This window comes from Saimiri boliviensis, chromosome 15 (genome assembly GCF_048565385.1).
Source record: "Saimiri boliviensis isolate mSaiBol1 chromosome 15, mSaiBol1.pri, whole genome shotgun sequence".
NCBI lineage: Eukaryota > Metazoa > Chordata > Mammalia > Primates > Cebidae > Saimiri > Saimiri boliviensis.
In genome coordinates, this window is record NC_133463.1 from 21172944 (window position 1) to 21200657 (window position 27714).

The following is a 27714-nucleotide window of genomic DNA, read 5'->3' on the forward strand; positions in this document are numbered from 1 at the left end:
AGTGGATACATGAGATTAGAGAGATCTTCATGAGGCAAGCGGTGTTTGAACTGAGGGATGGATACGATTTTGAAGGGTGGGGATGCACAAGAAGGTCACATAAGCAGGAACCACAGCATGGGGAAGGACACAAGGACAGAAAGAACATTGGTGATACTTGATGGCCCAGAAAACATAGCAATTAATGCTGTTCAGGGGAGACAGATCAGATACAGGAGGTGAGAGGAAAATACGTCTGGAAAACTAAGTAATGAGAAGAGCCGAGAAGGTCCAGGTTGTAAGGATAAGAAGTGTGAACTGATGAAATATATGGTGGGGAAATCTTTGCATAGGGAAGAACTCTGATGAGAGCATTGACATCTGTAGCTTTGGATTCAAATACGGGTTCAAATAATTTAAAACTTGAGGAGGCCCAGGTGTCTGGCTCTTTGCATATGTCATAAATTGATGAGAAGAAAACTGTTCTAAACTACCTCTCCACTAGTGCTGACTCAAGAAGTAATTATCTCCCTGAGACATGCTATTTGTACAAAAGACTATAGAATAATTTAGGTTTTTTTTTTTTTAAGCTATCTATCTTCTTTATTAGGCAGAGAATAAATATGGACCCATAGCAGAGCCTAGCTCATAGGAAAATGAAACAAATAATTTAAAAAGTCCTTTTTAAAACTTTGCTGTTACTGAGTATAGTTATTAATCTACAAGCTAAACAACAGTAAATATATGTAGCTCTGGGTTATATTTTTAATTCTTTAAAACTTGATTGATTTTAGAGTAAACCCTTACCTGAAGTTCCAAAGTATACATGACTACTTCCTATAAATGCATTGCATATTAATAATACCCACACAATAAACTGTCACAGATATTAAAAAAGATACCATTACATGGCACATAACAATCAAAATTTAATAAATGTTACTTCTGTTCCATTTCATCCTTCTTCAGAAATGCATTTGTTTCTGTATAAGCCTTAAAATGTCAATGACTCATAATAGGCTTTAAGGAGAAATGAATGCTATAATTCTAAATATCTCTCCAAAAGAGATTTGGTGGATATATTTTATGTTAGCGATAGTAGCAGTGGACCACCTGGAGAGGCTGCTGTGAAGACACCAGACTTGAGAATCCTTGGATTTTGACATTCACAGGGTCTTGGAACCCTTAAGGACAACCGTATTTAGTTTATCTGCTCTCCTACAAGGACTTCAGTCTTTTGCTTATTATTAGGTTTCTATTTACTTTTACAGATATAATTATTGACATAATATTCTTATTTCTTTATACAGTTTTGTTGCCAGCCATTTAAGTGCTCGCTCTAATTTACTAATGACTCACCTTTTTTTTGTGAGCATACACATCTGCCACTTAACTTTTTCAGTGGGAGGCTAATTCCTTCTTCCAGACGTTATCATAAAGTGGAAACAAACCTGCGAGTCAGAATACTCAACTAAGGTCTTGTTTCTTCCCTGTGGTCCCAGACTAGCAAGTTGCAGAGAAACGGCTTGCACTCAAGTGCACCTACAGTTACTCAATTCTCAGATTCCAACTACCAGGGATATGCTAACTACAGGAGAGTAAAGCAGAATGCTTTCCTCTAGGTTTTTCTGCTAAATACTTTCTGTGTTTTACTTACTAACTAGGAATTATTTCTTTTTTCACCTGTGAAACTGCAACTCATTTTTCTGTCTCTTAATTTTGGCTTTGACATTCAATTTGTGCCTCATATATGCTTTAGCACTACAGAGGAAAGCTTTTATAGTCCTAATTTGGGGCAAAATGAGTGACCTCTCTATTAGATGAGTTTATGGTTCATATATTTGTCTTATGCAATGCTCTAAGGTATTCTCTCAAGCTGGAGTAAAGAGTTTTGGAGCCAACCATGGTGGTGCATGCCTGTGGTCTCAGCTATTGAGAGGCTAAGGCAAGAGCCCAGGAGCTGGAGTCCAGCTTAAGCAACTTAGCGAGTGAGACTCAAAAAAAGAGAGAACCCATTACTCATGATTTTCTTCATGTAAATTATTTCATACTTACTAATTTGGGGACCCAGAGCTATACCATCATTGATCCCAACCCACTAGCATTTCATTCTCCTTTTTCTTCCTACTTCAGACTTAAGTGGAGGAAATGCATGAATTTGGTTTTCCAAATTCTTCCAGCAGATGTTATACTGTATTTCCACTGTTTGAGTTAGTATGGAAGTTGTCTGGCATGGTCTCATAGGAGGTAGTAGAATATTTATTAGAATGTGGCAAGAAATTCTAGTCTGAGAATAGACATGGTAGCTGAAGAAACTACTTGTGTAGGCACAATAAAGAGGGCATGTGAAGGTTTTTAAAAAAGAGCTCTAAGCATAGAGTTGCAAAAGCGTGACATAATACTTTTTTTCTGAGTTAGCATATATTTTAATGGAGAGCTAATTGAATGATGAATTGAGAAAATTGTCACATAGCCTAATGTCAATCTTTGGGGATCTTTGGGGTATTGCTTTATCAGCTGGAAACTTCTGGGGCCAGTGGCACCTTTGCCTGAGTTTTGCTTGAGCCTGCTGGTCTCATTCCACCTGCTTGGCCAGGCAGGCTGTGCTTGGCTCATGCTTCCCTCCCAGATCCCATGCCTGTGAAGGGTGAGCCAGGCACAGAGTAGTAAGGAGTGCATGAGTGAGCTAGCACAGGGTCTCCCCGCTGCACACAGCCAGGCATGCTGGCTGTGGCAGGGCAGGCAGTTCCAGGTGCCAGCATGGGCGTTGGCTCTTGTGGGGCTGCAACTGGACTAGGCACACCACAAGCGGCTCCTGCTGCTGGTACTGAAGATGGTGGTGGTGCCCAGAAGCTTGGAGATGCCAGGAACCACAGAGCTCTAAAGAAAGTGTCAAAGCCCTGGCTCAGAGAGTTCCTAGGTCTGGGGTCCCCGAAGGGCCACAATTCTTCTCTCCTTCTTGCAGTTCACAAAGTGTTGAGTGAGGGGCACGTTTCAGCCCTGTTTGTGTTACATCTCTTTCAGTCCCACTATTTGTAGGGTTTCAAGTTCTTGTCCTGCATCCAGGAAGAATGAGTTACTCAGACAACGGGAGGGTAAGGCAAAGAAATACTTTATTGAGCGACAGGACAGCGCTTAGGAGACTCCAACTGGTAGTTCGTTTCCACAGGCAGGTTGTCCTGATGTCTGCTCAGCTCTCAGCTGAGAGGAGACCCCCGCAGTGGGGAGCTCCTCTTTACAGACAGGCCATCCTGACATCTGTCCAGGGTTTTTATGGACTTCAGAGGGGAGGAAGTGTGGACTGATTGGTCCATGAGTGGGCCCAGAAGCAGCATTATAAGTTCTTACTCTAGTCTGCGGAACTGGCAGCCCAGCCCCCAGGCTCCAGTCTATCCATGGCTTGAAGGTAGGGATTCACCAGGGACCCACTCCTTTCTGCCCTGTCTGCCTCCAGCCACCATCAATCTGCCATCCATGGTGCCCAGGCTGTTTGTGCCTAAGGGTGCCTGCAGGCCCACGGTGAGCTGTCCTCAGCACCCCCTTAACTTTTCTCCTGTGCTTCCCAGCACCCAAAGTCTGGAGGGGGCTAAGGCAGCAGGGGACATGTCAGCTCTGCCCCAAGTATGTGCATAACAGTGCCCAGACTCAGTCACAACTTTACGCTGAGATCAGAGTGGGCATCAGGAATGGGGAAGAGGCCAGGTAGCAGGAGCAGGCACTTCTGAGCCTGTAGAGGCAGGTGATCTTCCCGGGCCCCCAAGAGCACAGGGATGCCTGGGTCCAAAGCCGTGGCTGGGCAGCTGCAACTACATCCTCTAGGCATGGCTCCCACCCTACCAACTCAGAAGCAGGTAGCTTCCACCGTTCCCAGCTCCCTCTGGTTCCATAGAGTGCACATTCCTGGCCACGTCTCCCCTGCTCCAGCTGGGGTCTTCGTAGCAGCCTCTCCAGAAGGTCTGCTGCTGCCATCACTAACATAAAATAGATTCACCAAATCTCTTTTGGAGAGATATTTAGAATTATAGCATTCCATTTCTCCTTAAAGCCTATTATGAGCCATTGACATTTTAAGGCCTATACAGAAACAAATGCATTTCTAAAGCAGGAGGAAATGGAACAGAGTAACATCATTTATTAAATTTTGATTGTTATGTGCCATGTAGTGGTATCTTAAACCTGTGACAGTTTATTGTGTGGGTATTATTAATATGATTTTACAAACTCAGATTTGTTAGGTTTTTTTTACCAAAAATACAGAACTAATAAGTGCAATTTAAATTAGAATCTAACCCAAGACCACATCCTCTACTCCGAAATGTCACTGTATTCCTGAAAGCTAAATAAACCTTGCAGGGTGAGAGGGGTGTCTGTAAAGACAACATCAAAAGAGGAATGATCTCACTGTGCACTAAAAGTGTTAACATAAAGAAAACACTATGAAATAAGAAAATAAGGGAAAGCAACACATAAAGAAACTGAAGTAGAAATACATTTGAGTGGAAAATCTGCTTTTAATAGAAACTTCAACTTGTTTTAGTTATATTTACAGTGTTCCAAATTATTATCTACAAGCAAAGTCATCCAGAAAATTAAGGGAGGATATATGATAAACATAAAAATTAGAATTTTGACAGAATAAAATAAATAGCATTTAGTAATTACATTAAGTGTGCTTTCAATCCCACAGTAAGCTATTAAAAGTAGAACAACTGTTCAAAGCATGCTGCCAAATTTCTTCAAAATGACTTGTTTTGAAATGTTGACTAAATATCTCAAAACTGTATATCATCTTTAGTATAATTAAACATTCTCCAGATCAAAAACATAGCTTTTTCTTGTATTCCTAGACATAAATTATATGTGACTTTCTCGTTCATGTTAGGGCACATACAATTATCTATTTTTAAATAATTAAAATAAATTTTAAAAGTTTCTACCGTTTATATAAGGCTTCATAGTTTATACATCTCTTCTACCTAATTATCAAAATTAGTCTGTTAAGAAAAGTTTAATCTTAAAATTCCTATTTTATACTGTAAATGTTCAATACTTAATAGATATTTATGCATTCATAATTTCTTTAACAAATATTTAGTGAATGAACTTAATGAATGAATAAATGAATAAATTTAGTTCAAATTGGGTACGTGACTTTTAAAGATCACTTGAGAAATGGCCACACCTAAGTCTCTTATCTTTGTCTCTGTTTATTCAAGGAGGTCATAACCTCTAGAAACAGACACATGCATGTAATAAGTGGTTTGTTGATATCTGATGGAAAACAGGATGCGTTCAATGGCATATCATAATGTTTAATGTGCTGTTCTTCTGTAGTAATCATAGTTCATCGCACTTGCAATGAACATGGTGCATCAACATAGAATTTAATCCCAAAACGTGCTCTCATCATGCATTGCCTTAGGTGATTTGTTTTGCTATTTCTCTCTGAATAAACCTGGAGCATATGGCATGATCTTCAAGAAGAAACAAAGAATGTTCTAATCCATAATATTATCTTTATTTTCAGACTTGATGGACACTCTCTTATTTGTTTCCCCCATCAAGGCTGCTTTGTTTCTTACATTCTCGCAAGTATGGGAAATAATGGGCTATCCGTGGTATAGGAGGAGTCCCGCTTCCAAACAGGAGGAAGCAGTATCAGGCTGAATGCCTAAGTAGTTTCCATGCAAGAAAAACATTATGTCAAAGTTTATTTCAGAAACTTGAAATCAGTTAATTCTGTGTTTTTCATTCTCTGTTATCCTTGGCCATCCTCTCTTGCCCCATGCTCTTATCAAAATAATGTCTTCTGCATTTGTATTGTTGACTATTTCACCATGAAATAGATCTTTGCACATGATCTTTGCACCATGCCCTATGGGGCTGGAACTTGATTGGCAAACTGATTGTTCTTTGGTGGTATTAAAATTATATATATACACACACACACACACACACACACACACACACACACACACACACATACGCATATATTTGGAGGGGTCTTATTTGAAATGGGTTTCTCCTAGAAAACACCGTGTACCCGTTAGCCTCCTCCAGAGGGAGCTGCTGCTTGTTTCCATTGCCTTGTGCCAAGCACCATGAGATAGCATCTGAAATTCCTTTTTTTATGGGTCCTACCATTTGTTGTGTTGTTCTGTTCTCATCCTGATCACTATAATCTCACCAATAACTTTTCTTCATTCTTGTGAGATGCTTACATCTGGCTCACTGTTTTTCTCTCCATCACAACTATTTTCGTCAGAAAATTGTAACTCCTACTTTGGTGACTAACACAATATCCTACCATTACCATTCCTTGGCCTTCTCAAATCTAGTTATCCACTAAGGCCGTATATATTTTTTTCTTATCAAATGTGAAATAGCATCCAACTCTAAGTCTTAGATTATTATAATCTGCTATCTGTCACAAACCTCCTTCCCTTACAATTCCCCATTTTCTACTAAACCTGCACTTCAGTCTTGTGTTGATACCCAGACACTTGATTCCTCATCTGTCTCCAAGTTTGTAAGACCACAGCTAGCTTCATCCTTCACACTAAGGTCTGTGCCTCATGGGAGAATATAACCTATAAATGCTGTAGCTATAGTTGTAAGTAGTAGGATTGTGCCAATATTTCAAGTCTTCAGAAAAAGGAATGATCCGTAATACAGGCCTCGGCCAATGTGGAGGAAGAGGCATATGAAGAATATAGAAGCACCGTTGGCATGTAAATAGCGAATTATTCAGCCGTAGTTTACATCTCGGGTAATGTGGGCAACTGAGGAGAAAGCGGTTAGGGTATCTGGTGTGTAGTGTACGGCTAAGAATAGGCCTGTGGTAATTTGAACAATTAGGCAGGTACCTAAAAGTGAGCCCAAATTCCATCAGGAGGAAATGTTAGATGGTGTAGGAAGGTCAATAAATGAGTTGTCAACAATTTTTGTTAGTGGGTGTGTTTTACAAGGGGAAGTCAATAGGATTCTTATAGTTGAAATACCACAATGGTTTTTCATATCATTAGTCATGGTTATAATCCATGTGGGAATAATGACATATGCTTTATTTTCATTAAGTTGTGTTGTTCTGTTCTCATCCTGGTCGCTATAATCTCACCAATCACTTTTCTTCATTTCTGTGAGATGCTTACATCTGGCACACTTGATGAGTATCATTTTACTAATAGGATTTGTGGGTTTTTCTTCTAAGCTCTCACCTATTTATGGGGGATTGGTGCTAATTTTTAATGGTGCTGTAGGTTGTGTAATTACGTTATATTTCAGTGGATCTTATATGGGGCTTATAGTTTTTTTAAATTTATTTAGGTGGTATGATGGTTTTTTCAGTTATAGTGTGGCAATCCTGAAACATGAGTATCAAGTACTGATATTTTAGGACTTTTCATTTTGGATTTATTAATGGAAGCAATAATAATGGCTTTATTAGGTGGTGATCCCAATAAAACGGTAGAGGTTACTGTTAATTATAAGACTGTGGCAAGTTGAATAATCTATGAGGGTGAGGAGCCAGGATTGATTTGTGAAGATCTTACAGGTGCTGCTGCCTTATATAATTATGGTGTTTGAGTTGTTTTAGTTACTTGTTGAGCATTGTTTATGGGAATACATATTGCAATTGGGCTTACTCGGGGTACGGATTAAATGGTTAAAAGTAGTGCCAGAGTGGGTGGAATGAAGAAAGATGGAAAATAGAGTTTAATTAGGCCTTTTTGAATTGATGTGGTTGTAGAGATTGAGATTTGAGTTTGTGTTGTTATTTTTGGTATGGATTTTTTTAGCCAAAATAGGTTAGTAAGGTTGAGGTAAAGTTCTGACTTGCGGTTAAGCTTGAGTGGGGGTTAGAGCAATGAGTAGTGATGGAGTAAAAGCCTAGTATGTTAGAGAAGTAATAAGTTTTTACTAGGGTGCTTAATTTTATATCGTTAGTTATAAGACTAAGTTCTATTGCTAGGAGGAACCCTAAAATAGTTACACCTAAAGCTGTAAGTTTTAGGTAATGTGGTATGGTGACTTGGGGGTGTGAGGCAGGAGGAATGCAATTAGAAATGAGAAACCCAGCGAAAATACTACCCACTGCTAGGTGATTAATTGGGTTTATTAGTACTGGGTTATTTTCATTAATTGAGATAAGAGTCGTAAAGCGAGGGTGTCCTGTTAGAGTAAAGAAGATAATACAGATGCTGTACATAGCTGTAAGGGAAGTGGCTATGAGAGTAGTTGTAAGGGCTCAGGCGTTGGTATACAACGTGTTGGCTGTCTCGATGATTAGATCTTTTGAGTAGAAGTCTGTAAGGAAGGGTGTTCCGAGAGTGTGAGGCTGCCAATAATGAGGAAGGAAGCGGTGAAGGGTAAAATTTTGAACAGGCCTCCTACTTTTCGAATATCTTGCTCATTATTTAGGCTGTGGATGATAGATCCTGCAGATAGAAATAGTATAGCTTTGAAAAAGGTGTGAGTACAGATATGAAGGAAGGCTAGATGTGGGTGATTAATGCCAACTGTTACTATTATGAGGCCTAGTTGGCTTGAGGTTGAAAGGGCTACAATCTTTTTTTATATCATTTTGTGTTAGAGCACAGATTGCTGTAAATAGGGTGGTAATGGCCCCTAGCGATGAGTGAGTAAGTAGATTATTTTCTATTAGGGGATAAAAGCGAATAATTAGGAAAATGCCTGCAACAACTATTGGGCTGGAGTGGAGTAATGCTGAAACTGGAGTGAGTCCTTCTATGGTGGAGGGTAGTCATGGACGGAGACCAAATTCGGCTGATTTTCCTGTTGCTGCGAGGAGGCGGCTTATTAGAGGAAAGAAGTGATGCTCAAAGTGGAATTCTCAAACAGGCAGTGTCAGCATCAACATCTCTTGAGAATTAGTAAAAATGTAGTTTCTTTCTTTTTCTCTTTCCTTTCCTTTTTCCCTTCCCTTTCCTTGCCTTTTTTCCCCTTCCCTTCTTCCCTTCCCATCCATTTCCTTCCCTTTTTCCCTTCTTATCCCTTCCCTTCCCTTTATCACTTCCCATCCCTTCCCTTCCGTTTTTCGCTTCCTGTACCTTCCCTTCCCTTTTTCCCTAACCTTCCCTTCCCTTCACTTAGTTTCCCTTCCCTTCCCATCCCTAACAATCCCTTTTCTGCCCTTCTGTAACCTTCCCTTCTCTAACCTTCTCTAACCTTCGCTTCCCTTCCCTTCCTGTACCTTTTACCTTACATTTTACCTTACCTTTTACCTTACCTTACCTTAACATACCTTCCCTAATCTTCCCTTCCCTTCACTAAGCTTATCTTCCCTTTCCTTCCCTAACCTTCCCTTCCTGTCCCTTCCCTAACCTTCCCTTCCCTAACCTTCCATAACCTTCCCTTCCCTTCCCTAACATACCCACCCTTCCCTTCCTTTCCCTTCCCTAACCTACCCACCCTTCCCTTCCCTTCCCTTCCCTTCCCTTCCCTAACCTACCCACGATTCCCTTACCTTCCCTTCCCTTTTCTTCCCTTCCTTTCCCTACTCATCCCTGTCCTACTCATCCTTCCCTAACCTACCCATCCTTCCCTTCCCTTCCCTTCCCTAACTTACCCACCCTTCTCTTCCCTTCCCTAACCTACTCACCCTTCCCTTCCCTTCCCTAACCTACTCACCCTTCCCTTCCCTTCCCTAACCTACCCAAGCTTCCCTTCCTTTCCCTTTTCCTCCCTTCCTTTCCCTTCCCTATCCTACACATCCTTCCCTAACCTACCCATCCTTCCCTTCCCTAACTTACCCACCCTTCCCTTCCCTAACTTACCCATCCTTCCCTTCCCTCCCCACCCTTCCATTCCCTAACCAACCCACCCTTCCCTAACCAACACACCCTTCCCTTCCCTTCCGTTCCCTTCCCTAACCTACCCACCCTTCCCTTCCATTCCCTTCCTTTCCCTAAGCTACCGACCCTTCCCTTCCCTACCCTTCGCTTCCCTTCCCTAAATTACCAACCCTTCCCTTCCCTTCCCTCCCCCCTTCCCTTCCCTTCCCTAACCTACCCACACTTCCCTTCCCTTCCCTACCCACCCTTCCCTTCCCAAACCTACCCACCCCTCTCTTCCCTTCCCTTCACTAACCTACCCACTCAACCCTTCACTAACCTACCCACTCAACCCTTCTCTCCCCCTTCTTCCCTAACCTACCCACCATTCTCTTCCCTTCCCTTCCCTAACCTACTCACTCTTCCCTTCCCTTCCCGTTCCTTCCCTTCCCTAACCTATGAACACTTCTCTTCCCTTCCCTTCCCTTACCTACCCAATGTTCCATTCCCTTCCCTAACCTACCCACCCTTCCCTTCCTTTCCGTTCCCTTCCCTAACCTACCCACCCTTCCCTTCCCTACCTTACCCACCCTTCCCTTCCTTTCCCTTCCCTTCCCTAACATACCCACCCTTCTCTTCCCTTCCTTTCCCTAACCTACGCACTCTTTCCTTCCCTTCCCTAACCTACCCACCCTTCCTTCCCTTCCCACCGCACCCTTCCCTTCCCTTCCCTTCCCTACCATACCCACCCTTCCCGTCCCTTCCCTTCCCTAACCTACCCAGCCTTTCCTTCCCTTCCCTTCCTTTCCCTAACCCACCCACCCTTTCCTTCCCTTCCCTTATCTTCCCTAACCTACCACCCTTCCCTTCCCTAACCTACTCACTCTTCCCTTCCTTTCCCCTCCCTTACCTACGAACCCTTCTCGTCCCTTCCCTTCCCTAACATACCCACTCTTCCCTTCCCTAACCTACCCACCCTTCCCTTCCCTTCCCTAACCTACCCACCCTTCACTTCCCTTCCCTTCCCTAATCTACCCACCCTTCCCTTCCCTAACCTGTCCCCCCTTCCCTTCCTTTCCTTTCCCTAACCTACACACCCTTCCATCCTTTCCCTTCCCTTACCTACCCACCCTTCCCTTCCCTCCCTAACCTTTCCCTTCCCTTCCCTTCCCCTTCCCTTCCCTTCCCTAACCTACCCATCCATCCCTTCCCTTCCCTTCCCTAAACTACCCACCCTTCCCTTCCCTAACCTACCCACCCTTCACTTCCCTTCCCTTCCCTAATCTACCCACCCTTCCCTTCCTTTCCCTTCCCTTCCCTAACCTGTCCCCCCTTCCCTTCCTTTCCCTTCCCTAACCTACACACCCTTCCGTCCTTTCCCTTCCCTTACCTACCCACCCTTCCCTTCCCTCCCTAACCTACCCATCCATCCCTTCCCTTACCTTACCTACCCACCCTTCCCTTCCCTTCCCTTCCCTAAACTACCCACCCTTCCCTTCCCTAACCTACCCACCCTTCACTTCCCTTCCCTTCCCTAACCTACCCACCCTTCGCTTCCCTTCCCTTCCCTAATCTACCCACCCTTCCCTTCCTTTCCCTTCCCTTCCCTAACCTGTCCCCCCTTCCCTTCCTTTCCCTTCCCTAACCTACACACCCTTCCGTCCTTTCCCTTCCCTTACCTACCCACCCTTCCCTTCCCTCCCTAACCTACCCATCCATCCCTTCCCTTACCTTACCTACCCACCCTTCCCTTCCCTTCCCTAAACTACCCACCCTTCCCTTCCCTAACCTACCCACCCTTCACTTCCCTTCCCTAACCTACCCACCCTTCACTTCCCTTCCCTTCCCTAATCTACCCACCCTTCCCTTCCTTTCCCTTCCCTTCCCTAACCTGTCCCCCCTTCCCTTCCTTTCCCTTCTCTAACCTACACACCCTTCCGTCCTTTCCCTTCCCTTACCTACCCACCCTTCCCTTCCCTCCCTAACCTACCCATCCATCCCTTCCCTTAACTTACCTACCCACCCTTCTGTTCCCTTCCCTTCCCTAACCTACCCACCCTTCCTTTCCTTTCCCTTCCCTAACCTACCCACCTTTCCCTTCCCTTCCCTTCCCTTACCCACCCACCCTTCCCTTCCCTCCCTAACCTACTCACCCTTCCCTTCCTTTCCCTTCCCTAACCTACCCACCCTTCCCTTCCCTTCCCTAACCTACCCACCCTTCCCTTCCTTTCCCTAACCTACCCACCCTTCCCTTCCCTTCCCTTCCCTTCCCTAACCTACTCACTCTTCCCTTCCCTTCCCCTCCCTAACCTACGAACCCTTCTCTTCCCTTCCCTTCCCTAACCTACCCACTCTTCCCTTCCCTTCCGTAACCTACCCACCCTTCCCTTCCCTTCGTGTCCCTTCCCTTCCCTAACCCACTCACTCTTCCCTTCCCTACCCTTCCCTAACCTACCCACCCTTCCTTTCCCTTCCCTTCCCTACCCTACCCACCCTTCCCTTCCTTTCCCTTCCCTTCCCTAACCTACCCACCCTTCCATTCCCTTCCTTTCTCTAACCTACCCACCTTTCCCTTCCCTTCCCTACCCTACCCACCCTTCTCTTCCTTTCCCTTCCCTAACCTACCCACCCTTCCCTTCCCTTCCTTTCTCTAACCTACCCACCCTTCCCTTCCCTACCCTACCCACCCTTCCCTTCCTTTCCCTTCCCTACCCTACCCACCCTTCCCTTCCTTTCCCTTCCCTAACCTACCCACCTTTCCCTTCCCTTCCCTTACCTACCCACCCTTCCCTTCCCTCTCTAACCTACCCACTCTTCCCTTCCCTTCCCTTCCTTTTTACCTTGCCTTCCCTTCCTTTTTACCTTGCCTTCCCTTCCTTTTTACCTTGCCTTCTCTTCCTTTTTACCTTGCCTTCCCTTACCTTTTACCTTTCCTTTCCTTACCTTTTACCTTGCCTTCCCTTACCTTACCTTTTACCTTGCCTTCTCTTACCTTACCTTTTACCTTGCCTTCCCTTCCCTTCCCTTACCTTTTACCTTACCTTATCTTACCTTACCTTTTACCTTCTGAGATGGAATCTTGCTCAGGCACCCAGGCTGGAGTGTCGTGTCACTTCCACCTCCCAGGTTCAAGCAATTTTCCTGTCTCAGCCTTCCAAGTAGCTGGGACTATAGGGGCATGCCACCATGCTTGGCTAACTTTTCATATTTTTAGTAGAGATGGGATTTCACCATGTTAGCCAGGATGGTCTTGATCTCCTGACCTCATGATCCACCCACCTTGGCCTCCCTTAGGGGTGGGATTACAGGTGTGAGCCACTGCACCCAGCCAGAAGCACAGTTTCTTTAGGCCCCATCTCAGATCTACTGAATCAGAAACTCTGATGTTGGAGCCCAGCAACCTGTGTTTTAAAAAGGACTCTGGCTAATTCTTATACACTAAAATTTAAGCACCACTAATAGCATGAATTCATCCACTACCTTGCCAGCACTTTAACGACTTTGGCTGGCAAAGAACAGTCAACCATAAATACATTGTTATTTTACTTCAAACCCTTCTATGTATAAGATTTCTAATGATTTAACAAGTTTTTCAGCTGTATCCAGCATCCACCTTTTATATGCAATCTCTACCTTCAATCCAAACATTTTATTGTAGTTACTATTAATCTAAATGTTGATACTGTAAAACTGTTAAGTGTCCATCACTTGATACTTCCAAAAGTATTTTGCTTAGAACCATCCTCTGGGAAGGATTCTGAGCAATGCTGACTTACTCAAGGGGACATATATAGGAAAGGGCGAAGATAAAAGATTTAAACTCAGGTCTAGCTGAATATAAAATCCATTCCTGTATGCATTTTGCTGCAGAATGTATGAAACGACCACCAAATCAACAAACCATTTCATTCTAGTTGAAGTAGCACTTAACCAATGAATGCTCTATAGAATTTTAAAAAATGAGTGTTATATAAAAATCTATTCTAAAATAACTTTGGTAAATATCAGGTTAAATCATCTTTCTTAGTGTAGGACTTCTAAGAATCTTTAATGTACTGTTGTATATTTTGATTCTTCAAAAATCAGATATTGTATGATGTTGTCCAAAATTATTTGACCAATGAACCATTTGTTTGTGAATCATCTAGATTAATATTTTATATCACTAGTGTTCTAAAAGAGGCTATGGAAAATTTGGACTTAATCTATTTACTTTCTTTTCAAGACATGTGGAATTTCTTATCTCTTTTATTTCATCTGCTTTCACCATCTGTTTTATTTTGCCACTCTTTTGAACTAGAATAGTCATGCCCCAATTCCCCAAAAGGCATAACTTTCTCCCTCCTTCAAAGATAGTCTCATATTCTTCTGCCTCAGGCTGGGTTCAGAGGAATCACATTTAGCCTGTAATGCTATGAACCAGACAATATAGTGTGTGTACATATATATGTGTACACACACACACACAGAGAGAGAGAGAGAGAGAGAGAGAGACACACACATATACATGCACATACACAGACACACACATATATATACTATGCCATGAAATCATATAGCTTGATAATATGGTACTAATTTATAATTTTGTAGCATCACAGTAAGTAGCATGTACATATCTGGGACTGAATAAGCTGTGTTGGGGCACAGTCTGCAGAGCAGACCATGGCTTTCCTGCCTGACACATGCTGGGCTTCACAATTATGACTGCAGTTTGTAAGGGATCTTCCCACAGACCACATACATACACAGAACACCCTCTAGAGGGGCATTTTGCTTTGGATTTTATTGGAAAAATTACCAGAACTTTAAGTGGAAGATGGCTGAATAATGGAATGAGGATATACACACTACTAAGTAGTCAAAATATAGAATTCTAGCACCATACATACTATAAATGTAGTTTTGATATTAATTTCAATTAATCTTCACTAGAAATTGGTTAAAGCACTAGGAAATGGTGTTTAATAATTATTTTTCCTGGCCTGGCATATTATCTCTGTTTCTTTCGTTGTGCAGGTTCTGCTGATCTGCTTCTTTGCGTTCCATGCTCTTCTTGCCCTACACTGGTCTACTCTGGTATGTTTGATCAGGGCACTTAATATCAAGGTCAGGTAATGATGGTACTTTCTAAAATTGCTCAGGATTTGTATTTTTAAAAATACCTAGTCCTCATGACCTCTAATGAGAATAGGTTTTTCTCCAAGTAGCCTGCAAAAGATTATAAGATTTCTCTCTCTCTCTCTCTCTCTCTCTCTCTCTCTCTCTCTCTCTCTCTCTCTCTCTCTCTCCCTCTCCTCATGTGTGTGTGTATGTGTCTTTTCTACAGGTTTCAGAGTTCTCATTTAGTCTCCATTCTCCCTTGCTAAGGTGGGAGGATGGGTGTTTTAAACTCTTTCTCCATGGCAGGAATAATAATATCTTCTAGATAGATAAGAGCTAAAAAACATATTCTCCCACATGTAGGCCATGGACTCTATGATGGTATTATATATTCCCTGCAGTTATAGCATCTCAGAATAATTTCACATCCATGAATGTGAGGCTACTTTATGAACTACATACACAAAAATAGAAAAAAAAAACACTGTATCATCTCTTAAATATGTTTCAGAGAAAAGCAAAGGTGTTGAGTTTATCCTTACCAGTCATAGAATCACAGAATATCAAACTGGAAAGAACTTAGAACCAGCTACTTCTTCCCTAGTCTAATGCTAGCCTTTTCTCTGCAATACCCCTACCAAATGGTCACCCAGACTCTGCATAAACACTTTGATTAATGGGGAGATTACTGTTACCGTTGGCTGCTAATTCAGTTTTGCTCTGCTGTAATTGCTCATTGACTCAATAATTCTGCATTAGAACGTTACCTAAAGAAATAATTTCTTCAATGCAGTATGATATAGCTATCAGAATATTATGTTCTTTGCCACATGTTTTATAACAAAGCATGAAAATGTTTTACAAGAAAACATAGAAAGCATGTAAAAAATAGAAACAACCTAATAATAATAAAAAAGAGATTGGTTAAAAAATTATAGCAATCTGTATATTAGAAAGCTATGAATCCATAATGAAGGATGAGATATATATTATTGGATATAGGTACACAACATGTACCTATACGGTTATAAAAGTACCTATACCTCATGTGGTTCTGTTCCTCAGCCATCAAGCACGCTTTGTATGACATACAGGCATACTGCTGCTTAGTTCAAGAGCTCTACCAAGTAAATAACTCATGTGATTTATATTTAAAACCTATAATGGATCAGGAACTACTGTCAGAGAATAGCACATGTCATTATCATGGGTGATACAGCACCTATCACAGGTCTTCTCATATGGAACTTACTAAATTGTGGAGAAGACACACAGTGAACAGCTATTTACACAAAATGTTGTTGACGGTGATTATAGAAGCATGATAATGAGTATGTGCATCAGGAGAGTTCTAGCTTGACTAGTAGTCAAAGGGTAAAAAGAAAGTAATGTCTAAGGGTAAAGCATAAAGGAATGAAAGATGTAGTTGATAAAAGAGTTAGCTGGGGTTGGAGTAAGTAAAGCATTCCAGATAAATAAAAAGTGTGTGCAAAAACAACTAGATTCTCTTTCCCCTCTTTCTCTTCCTCCTTAACTTTGTTTCCTCTCTTTCATCAAATAAATATTTATTAAGCAAATGCCACATACAAAGCATTCTTTTAGGTCCTGTGAGTAAGATGGAGATTGAAGTTCTTCCTTCAAAATATTTATGGTAAATCAAAAATATTAAATATAACTATGATACAATGCAGAAAAAACATGTAAAATATTCTAGAAACTTGAATATTTTCCCTTTCCATATGTATTACTCTGTTTTCACACTGCTATAAAGACATACCTAAGACTGGGTAATTTATAAAGAAAAGATGGTTAAGTGCCTCATGGTTCAATATGGCTGAGGAGGCCTCAGGAAACTTACAGTCATGGCAGAAGGCAAAGAGGAGGCAAGGCACCTTCTTCACAAAGCAGCAGGAAGGAGAAGTGGCGAGTGAAAGGGGAAGAGCCCCTTATACAACCATCAGATCTCCTGAGAACTCACCCCCTTTCACAAAAACAGCATGGGGGAGTTCATACCCATGACTGAATTACCTCCATCTAGTCTTGCCCTTGACACATGGAGATTATGGGAATTGTAATTCAAGACGAGCTTTGGGTAAGGACACAAAGCCTAACCACATTGCCATCTAATGTGATTAGAACTTATACAGATATCAGAAATTGACATATCGGCTGCAAATATGATTAATAGAGGTAGTATTCTAATGTCAATGTCATTGTAAAAGTTCATTAGAATAGAGGAAATCATTAAAGTCTCAATTTTTCTTTTTAATATGCTGTAATGTAGACATGTTATTAAGCACATTTTCTTTTGTTTCATTTCTCCTCTGCAGGTTTGTGAAACAGACAGAAGTTGCAAGTGGTCCTTAAAGAAACTGCAGTTATTCAAATCCTTATCTATAGTTCTAATTTTATTTACTATGTGTAATCATTTAGAGAATGGTTATTTTTATAATCTCAATAATAAACAAGTACTATTGTAACCAGGGGGTGCTGAAGTATATAATCAGAGAACATTAATCCTGCCAAAGGATTATGGGTGGTCAGGAGGCCTGCAGCCTTTTGGCATGGTTAGTGTCTTGGATTTAGATTACTTTATACATAGTTATCAAGATTAATATTTGATATATTAAATATTGCCTGATTCAAATAACTTCGCTTAAAATTTTTCTGTATTTTAACTTGTCTAGGGTTTTCTACTTCTTCTATTTTTATAATATTTTCTCATTTTTTAGATTAACAAACATTATACTTATCCACATGTGCCAAGATGTGACATTTAGGTCTCTGCAGATGTTAGCTGGTATCATCACCTGCCATACATGTTGTGTGCAGCAGTAAGAAGTATATTCTCCACCAGTGCTCCTTCTCATGATTATTTTCTCTATTCCTATCAAAACAAATAATTGGTATGTTAATTCAATAAAGCAAGCCAATAAGGAATGAAATGCATGGCCCAAAACATAGACAATAAAAATTATTTGACCATTTATCCAATTATTGAACCCAATTAATATTATCCATTTTAAATTTAGTATATTCTTGCTTTTTGAATGTGTTGTGCATTGATGCTAAGTGAATGGATCTAAGTAAATTTATTGAGTATCTCTACTGTCTGTTTTATTTGTCTTAATCTAAGTGTTCTTTCTGGACCTTTACAACATAAGGTTAAATTATAAAACTGTGTAACTGTCAAGGAAACAAATGTTAAAGGCCAGAACATGGATAAATAATAAAAAAAATTCAGATTGTACAAATTAAGTCAATTCCCTAAATCAAGTAATATAACAGTTTTTCTTCTGTTAATATTTTCTTGTGTATAGAAACTCATGTAACTCATTTTTATAAAACTTTCGTGTTTTATAGGTAGAAAAAAGGAAGGTTTAGAAAAAGTAGATTTTTTTAGTCAGAAAGGGGAGAAGGCAACACAGTAAGTTTATGGGACCAGAACACTCCTCTATTTAAAAATTCTTGCCATGAGGAATATTTCTTCAAAAATGTTCACCTGAGGATCCAAATGCTTTTTCTATTGGAAATATTTTTTCTTTAAAATGTCACCCCTAATGCTTTCATCGGAGCCACACTTTCCTCCAACCATTGCCTGGTTGGTTTTCATCCTCCTTTTGCTCACTGAGGTGGGCGGGTATTGAACAATGAGAACACATGGACACAGGGAGGTGAGCACTACACACTGGGGTCCGTTGGGGGGAAATGGGGGAGGGACGGGGGGTGGGGAGGTGGGAAGAGATAGCATGGAGAGAAAGGACAGATACAGGTGAGAGGACGGAAGGCAGCAAACCACACTGCCATGTGTGTACCTATGCAACAATCTTGCATGTTCTTCACATGTACCCCAAAACCTAAAATGCAATAAAAAAGAAAAAAGAAAAAAAATCCCTACCAATGCCCTTCTTTTCCCTCAGATATCCCCCTTGGAACAGGAGAAATAAAAATTGATTAATATTTTCAACTTATCAGAAATAAGGCTTGCTTTCCAAAATTTCTGCACAGGGTCAAAAATTCACAGCAATGCTAATGTTCAGGACAGAAAGTGTGCAGGTGGGGTGGAGCAAGATAGCAAAATAGGAGCCTATACTATTTGTCCCCCACTGCAGGAACATCAGATTTTAACAACTACCTGCATGCAGAAAAGAAGAGTCACAAGAACCAAAAACCAGGTGAGCAATCACAGTACCTAGCTGTAACTTCATATTGCTGAAAGACGCAGTGAGGAGGGGAGGAGAGACAGTCTTGAATCACTGATGCCACATCTTCCCCAGTATACAGCAACAGCCATGTGGCACAGGGACAGAATCTGTGCATTTGGAGTAAGGAATTACCTATCCCACAGTCAGGGCTTGAGTTTCCCAGCAAGCCTTCCAACTGTGGACCAAAGTGCTCTGAGTTCCTAGGTAGACTGAAAGGGAGTCTAGGGCACAAGGACTGCAATTTCTAGGCAAGTCCTCATGCTGGGCTGGGCTCAGAGCCAGTGGACTAGGGGGCTGAGGAAGTGCTTGTGCCAGCCCTCCCCCAATCCCAGCCAGCCGCAACAACTGTGCTGGCAGCAACCAAAGTGACTGACTCCTTTCAGCTTAAGGAGGGGAGAGTTAAGAGTAAAGAGGACTTTATCTTGCAACTTGGGTATCAGCTCAGCCACAGGAGCATAGAGCACTGGTCAGAGTCATAACACTCCCCATTCTAGACCTTGGCTCGTGGAAGACATTTCTAGACACATCCTGGGCCAAAAGAAAACCCACTGACTTAAACGGAAAAACACAGTCCTGGCAGGATTTATCATGTGCCCACTGAAGAGCCCCAGGGCCCTGAATAAGCAGCAGCAGTAACCAGATAGTATACCATGGACCTTGGGCTCTGAAACATACTGATTTCAGGTGTCTCCAAGCAAATTCCCAGCTATGGTGGCTACAACGAACGATTCCTTTTGCTTGAGAAAAGCAGAGAGAAAAGTAAAGGGGACTTTGTCTTGCACCAGTTGAACCACAGTGGGGTAGAGCAACAAGCAGGCTCTTGGGGTCCCCAAGTCCAGGTCTATGCTTTTGAACAGCATTTCTGGACCTGCCCTAGGCCAGAGAGGAGCCCATTCCCCTGAAAGGGGAGTCTCAGGCTTGGAAGCTTTCACTACAGCCTGACTGATGAGCCCTTGAGCTTTAAGTGAACATCAGGGAAGGCTTGGAAGAACTTGCTGTGTGCCGGTGGTGGTGGTGGTGGCCACCTGGAGAGGCTCCTGTACTTGTGAAAAGGGGAAGCAAGAATATGAAAGACTTTGTATTGTGGTTTGAGTGCTAGTTTAACCATAACAGAGTAGAACACCAAGAAAATGTCTAAAGTTTTTTACTCCAATCCCTGGCTCCCAAACAGCATCTCTGGACTCACCCAGAGCCTAGGGAAACTTATGCCCTGTAGGGATGGATATAAAATTGGCTACTTTAACCACCTTCTGGTTGTAGAGCCCTAGGGCCTTGAATAAACATAGAGCTTATCATCTCACCCCAGTTAAAATGCCTTTTATCCAAAAGACAGACAATAACAAATGTTGGAGTTGATGTAGAGAGAAGCGAACACAGTACACTGTTGGTGGGAATGTAAATTAGTACAACCACTGTGGAGATCAGCTTAGAAGTTCCTCACAAAACTAAAAATAGACCTACCATATGATCCAACAATCCCACTGCTGGGTATATACCCAAAAGAAAGGAAATCTGTGCATCAAAGAGATATCTGCCCTTCCATGTGTTCCCAGCACTGTTCACAATAGCCAAGATTTTGAAGCCACCTAACTGTCCATCAGCAGATGACTGGATAAAGAAAATGTGGTACATACACACAATGGAGTACTATTCATCCATAAAAAAGAATGAGATCCTGTCATTTGCAACAACATGGATGGAATGGGAGGTAATTGTGTTAAGTGAAATAAGCTAGGCACAGAAAGACAAACATGTTCTCACTTATTTGTGGGATATAAAAATCAAAATAATTGAACTCATGGAGACAGAGAGTAGAAGAATGGTTACTAGAGTTTGGGAAGGGTAGTAGGCAATGGAGGGCGAGTGGGGATTGTTAATGAGTATGAAAAAATTGAATAAGACTCAGTATTTGATAGTACAACAGAGTGACTATAGTCAATAATAATTTAATTGTTCATTTTTAAATAACTAAATTAGTATAATTGGATTGTTTGTAACATAAAGGATAAATGCCTGAGGGGATGGATACCCTATTTTCCGTGATGTGATAACTATACATTGCATGCCTGTATCAAAATATGTCATGTACCCCATAAATATATATACCTACTATGTACCCACAAAAGTTAAAAATCAGAACTTTAAAAAAAAAAGACAAATTTTCATTAGTCATAAACTATTGCAATAGAGAAGTAGGTCCAGTGTGAACTGAACTGAACTTTGATTTGCACAAAGGTGACTAGGCCTCATAGAGGAAGAATGAGGAGCTAGGGAGGGGGAACAGCAAGAGCTTGAGCAGAATCAGGGAAGGGGACATTTACAAAATGTGAGAAAGTGGGGTTGGTCCACGTGGAGCTATCTGGGTTTGCTAACTGATGCTTATAAAAGTCAGATTCCTACCCTCCCTCAGAGACTGGGAGAAAGGGACCCCATTAAAGTGTTGGCCAAAACAAAATAGTAAAATTGTCTTACAGCCTTGAGCTTTCTCAGTCAGGAACTTATGGTTCTGGAGTCATCATCCTAGGACATATCCTTGAGCTGTTAGAAACTATGTTAATATTTGTTGAAGTCTTTTAATGTGGGGGACGGGGTAGATGAAATTGTTTATCTGACAGTTTTTCTAGGCCAAGGTTGAAGGTTAGTTGAAAACAGGACTGAGAGGAGCCTGACTGGTGTTTAGTCAACGAGAAAATCTTCATCAGCAGCTGTGAGGCAGGACACACACACACACACACACACACACACACACACACACACAGACACGCCAATCTCTGCTCTTTCTTTGTCAATGCCTTTAACCATTTTCAGAGGCCAAGTCAAGGCCAGTGAACAGCTAAATACAAAATCAGGAAATTTCTCCAGGTTGCTTCCCAATCTTTTGTTTCAAATGTCACACATGAAACCCGAATTTCTTGGCACCCCTCTTGGCTCCCATTACTCTTTTTGCCTCTTTTGGGTTTCTTGACATAGCTCCAGAGTTACTGCAATGAGGCTTGAAAAACCTACACTAAAAGAGCTTCTCGAAATGCTCCTCAAGTTCCATACTTCAGTATCACTGCCGTGAACAGATGGCTTTAGGTCCCATCTTATGCCATGGCCTCTATGTGTCCCCGAAGGGGGCTGAGGTAGCTTCTGACTTTCCGGACACAGAGATCATCACAGTCTAGTGGGGGAAACATACATATGAACATATAATTTAAGCAAAATGTTGTAGTGTGATATGACAAAGACATTTACAGGCCAGACTACTGTGTGAATATTAAAAAACACTTGTGAATACATCTTGGACCTAGACTTGGAAGTAAGTGAGTTGTGGGATAGGTAGGAAGTCAGAGAAGGCTTCCTGGAAGAGATGATGCCTCAGCAAGTCCTTTAAAGATGAAGCAGAGTCAATGGAGCAATGAGGATAGGTAGGAAGGTCTTAGTGGGTGCAACAAAATAAACCCAGTACAGATGTCTGAGTGGGCAGAGTTTGCATGGTAGTGAGTAGAATAAATGCATGGTATTTAGAGCAGATACAGTGTGATATGATGTAGTAGTTGATGGGTAGAGAAATGGGCAGGGATTGGGCTAAGGAAATTCTCCTATGCCACCCTGTAATCTTCAACTCTGGCTGTTCAGCAGAGTCCGAGATGCTCAGGCCCTACTGTCTAGGATTGAGAATTCAGTTGGACTGAGAGGGATACCAAATCCCTATTTATGAAAAACCTTCTCACTTGATTCTTTTGAATAGCCAAGGATGAAAGCTACGAAAGATTTTCAGCAGGGGAGAGGAGTGACACTACTGGATGAATAGATTAGCTCACCTTGGTAGCTGTGAGTAAAAATGCAGGAGTATGAGAAACAGGACGTTGGTAAGCCTGGAAATAGAGAAACTGGTTAGGGAGCTGTTACAAGACCTAACATAACATGATGAAGGTCTATTTAAGTTTTTTTTTTAGGGCAAAAGATAGTAAAGGTTGAGTGGTTGTTGGGATATTCCAGAAACAAAGGAGCAGGTATGACCAAAATGTATTTAAGGGTGATTCTTGTGGAATTATTGCACATAGAAGGAAAGAGTAAGGTAGTTTTCAAGTGTGTCTCTTGAGTCTATGGCTTGGGACTGGGAGTGGTGATAGGACAACAGAAAATAAAAATAAGACAACAGAAACAAAACGAAAGCAAACAAAACAAACAAACAACAACAACAACAACAACAACAACAACAACAAAACGCGAGATTTGCTGCTGGAGATGTTAACTTGGAGCTGCCTATAGGACATTTGATCTAAAATGTTCAGTAAATACAGGGGCCAAAGTGCAATGCTGAAGATACAGACATGTCATTCATATGTATACACGGGTTTATGAAAATGATGAAATTGTGCACATTGCCTGAGGAGAGCCTATAGCTTGAATAGATCTAGCCTCTCTAAGGATACCTAGGTTTGGAGGTCAGGAAAAAAGAGAACAACAAAAACCAACAGAAAAGAGCCAACAAAAATATCTCTGGAAAAATAAAGAAAAAACAAGAAAGAGGTGTCACAGCTACTAAGAAAATAGAAAATAATGGTTTTATGCTGTTTTCATACTAATTTTCCCAATTAGATTCAAATTTCCATCTGACACTATATGTGCTCTATTCTTCCTAGAATATACTTCCATTAAAAATGGCTTGTTCTTCTTTTAGCTGGAAGACCAAGTAAATGTTCACATTGGATGGAGCCTCTAGGAGTTAGACAGGCAGGAACTGTGACTATCCTTGTATGATGTCACTACCAGGGTGCACCCAGACAAAGAAAAGAGAAAGGTCTCATGAGCTGATTATTGCTCTACCTCATTTCTTTAGGAGAAGGGAATATCTCATCCACGGAACGTTAGATTCCCCACCCTGCTTCATTTAACACTTAACAAATACTTCCTGAACAGCCACTGTGTGTCTATTATTGTATTAGATTCTGGGGACTCAGAAGCAGTAGGACATACACAATCCTTGCATTTGTGGAGCTAGGTGGCTAGTGTGGGGACAACACTGACAGGCAGTTACAGTAAATCTTAAGAACAAAAGACAGGATGCTGAGGACCCACACCTGAGGACCATCTAATATGCATTGCAGACAAGAAAAAAAAAACAAACACCACCATTCAAAAGTGGGTGAAGGATATGAACAGACACTTTACAAAAAAAGACATACAGGAGGCCAACAAACATATGAAAAAATGCTCATCATCACTGGTCACTACAGAAATGCAAATCAAAACTACATTGAGATATCATCTCCCGCCAGTTCAAATGGCACTCATTAAAAAATCTGGAGACAACAGACGTTGGAGAGGATGTGGAGAAATAGGAACACTTTTACACTGTTGGTGGGAGCATAAATTAGTTCAAACATTGTGGAAGACAGTGTGGCGATTCCTTAAGGACCTAGAAATAGAAATTCCATTTGACCCAGCAATCCCATTACTGGGTACATATCCAAAGGATTCTAAATCGTTCTATTATAAGGACACATGCACACGAATGTTCACTGCAGCACTGTTTACAATAGCAAAAACCTGGAACCAACCCAAATCCCCATCGATGATAGACTGGACAGGGAAAATGTGGTACATATACACCATGGAATATTATGCAGCCATCAAAAATGATGAGTTTGTGTCCTTTGTAGGGACATAGATGAACCTGGAAACCATCATTCTCAGCAAACTGACACAAGAACAGAAAATCAAACACCACATGTTCTCACTCATAGGTGGGTGTTGAACAATGAGAACACATGGACATGGGGAGGGGAGTACTACACATTGGGGTCCATTAGGGGGAAACGGGGGAGGGACGGGAGGGTGATGAGGTGGGGAGAGACAGCATGGGGAGAAATGCCAGATAGAGGTGAAGGGGAGGAAGGCAGCAAATCACACTGCCATGTGTGTACCTATGCAACAATCTTGCATGTTCTTCACTGTACCCCAAAACCTAAAATGCAATAAAAAAAATTTAAAAAATTTAAAAAAAGAATCTTGGGCTTTGTTTACCCTGTTGAATCTAATGAATTAGGTTTATTCGGGTGAAATTCAGGAGGATTGAGGAGAGTTCGGAATAGGTTTGAAGAAAGAAGCTGAAGAATATTTTGAGAAAGCAGGCTATATCAAGATTTAGTTACAGGAATGAGCATGGCATATCAGCTGAAATGAACATTTGAATATGGTTGGAACAAAAAGAGACATACTGTTGCCATATGATGCAGGGAGAAGTTAGTAGCAGCCAAACCATAAAGGCTGTTAAAAGATGTATTATATTCAGAGGGCAAGAGAAACACATGGAAGAGTTTTAAGCAAGTAAATAGCAAGATTTGCATTTTAGAAAGACAATTCTTGGCACCATGGTAGAAAATGAATCATAAAGGAACAAAACTAGAGGCAGGGTGAATGGCTCAGACACTTGCAGTAATCAGCATTGGAGACACAGAGCTGTATAGATAGAGAAATTTAGACAATTAATTGATTAAAGATGGGAGGGAGGAATCACAGTAATGGTCAGATTTCTGGCCAGGACACCTGGCAGTGAAATCTGTTTAGAATGAGGTGAGGAGAAAATGTTGAGTTCATTTGCGGACATTTCAAATTTAAAGAGACAGGAGCCATATCCAAGATTCTGTGTGACATTAACATAAAGACAGTCAGCACATGATAGAAATCAAGGCAATGGAGAACATCACCTAATGACAGTCTGCAGTGAAAAGAGATGTCTCAGGAATATACCAGCATTTAAGAGACTGAAAAAGTGATTTCAAGAGTAAGGATTTTATGTACACTTGATAGAGTGGGTGGCCCACGCACTGCTTCTAGGAAGCAGATCAGAATCCTTGTACTTTGAGGTCCCGGTTCCTGTAAGCACAGCTGGGTTTCAGGGGAGAGATAGGCATGTTCATTTGTTGAACAACTTTTAGTAGTCTGGTTTAATGAAGCTGTAGAAATTTCCTGTGGGTGGATGAAATTTAAAAAAACAACTATACTATACATCAGTAGGCAAGGGGAATATAAAGAACTTAGAACTTCCCTTATTTAGAAAGTAAAACTAAGAAATTGCCAAGTTGGGGTCTTTTCAGTCAGTGTGTAGAAGCATCTGCCTGGGAATTCTTTTTTCTTTAGCTATTGGTGATTAAGGGACAAGTAACACATTCAGGATAAAGCTTACAAATGACTGCTGCTACTTTATCTCAGTGTAGTTTCAATTCGCAACATTTTCATTTAGCATCCCTTTTGTTTACAAATAATCAAACATGTTTTCAGTTGGTTATAAGGACAATAATCATTGTTAGCTGCAGAACTCAGAGTCTTAGAAGACACTACTTTGCAGGAGAGGAAGGAGCATCACACATCCCCTTGGTCCTAGGCACAGAGCTCTTCTTATGGTGCACATTGTGGCTTGCCTACAGTATAAATATTTGTTAGCTTTTCAACTTGCATTTGGCTCTCTTACCACTGCTCTTGCCGATTGTTTGTTTTTGTAAAATTTCTATGGTGGTTTTTTTTGTCCATTTGTGTCTTTGATGTTTACAGAGCCTGTCTCTTAGAAAGCTAACATAAGTGGATTTGGGTATTGGTGGAAGCTATGATTTGGCAAATCTTGTCACTATTATAATCATTTAAAATATGCCTGAAGAACTCCAAATGCTACATGCAAAACTGCAATAGTAATGTGACCCCATGTCTGAAAACTGTAATTATTATGCAGACATTTTCTTCAAAAAATTGTCTAGCAAATGGCAGCAGGAGCAAATGGCTTTGAGTCTGTGCAGTGTACCCACGTGGTTTCTTGTGGGGAAGTGGCCAACTTACAGGTTAAATATGGAAGCTCTAAAAGAGCTTACATCTCATCTGGTAAACTTGCAGTTTTCTAGTTTTCTAGCATAGTACATTGTAACTGTGTCTGAGGGCCCTTTGTGAACAGTGGGTATTTGATGGAATGACTAGCCCAAAGTTTACCTCAAGATCTGGATGCTTAGATAAAGAGGAAATATTGTGCTTGTGGAAATTGTTTTAACATATAATTGCAAAATATTTTAGGCTACAGGTAATTAGCATATACAGGAAAACTTTCTTAGAGCATGATCAGGATCACATTATCAATAGATTACACTGAGTTATGAAAATATACATCTTATATAGTTATCTTAAATAGCTTGAGTAAGTTATAAGTCAAGGTTTTAACATCTTTTATATATTTGTTGTTTGAATTCACTATGAAATATTTTGTGCTGAAGATCAGTATCGCTCACTGTATCTCATTCTCTTCTTCCTGAACACATGAACGATTTCTCAGTCTGCTACAACTATACATCAGTAGTTCTGGCCAATGGCCATCAATGGAAGTCATATATATCACTTCCAGTCCAAGACAATTGGATGTTACCAATTGAGATGGCAATAGCTAAAAATGTTTGGGTTTGTGGTTGTGTAGAGCTCTGCTGGCCTGTAGTAAACCGGCAATATGAGTGAGAAGTAAACTTTATTCTACCACTAGGGTTAAGGGTTTATTTGTTACTGCAGCATAGTATGGCTTATTTTGAGTAATATTGGGTCAAATTCTCTCCTTGATGAAAATGATGGATCCAAAAATGGACAATTCAAAGTCACATAATTTAGGCTTT

The 27714-nt window shown here is 41.1% G+C and overlaps 1 protein-coding gene across 4 annotated transcripts in view; it reads left to right on the forward strand.

The window, feature by feature from the left end:
• C15H8orf34 (chromosome 15 C8orf34 homolog) overlaps positions 1-18552 on the forward strand; it is a 448873-nt gene extending 430321 nt beyond the window's left edge. For 2 of the 4 annotated variants that reach the window (XM_074386744.1, XM_074386742.1), the window contains one exon: positions 14793-15103. In XM_074386744.1, coding sequence (XP_074242845.1) covers positions 14793-14875 — 83 coding nt within the window. In that variant the 3' untranslated portion in view covers positions 14876-15103. Of the gene's footprint in view, positions 1-14792; positions 15104-17206 lie in introns of those variants that run through there. The other 2 variants (XM_003942901.4, XM_074386743.1) reach the window with 2 other exon arrangements.
• The last annotated feature ends 9162 nt before the right edge of the window (positions 18553-27714 follow it).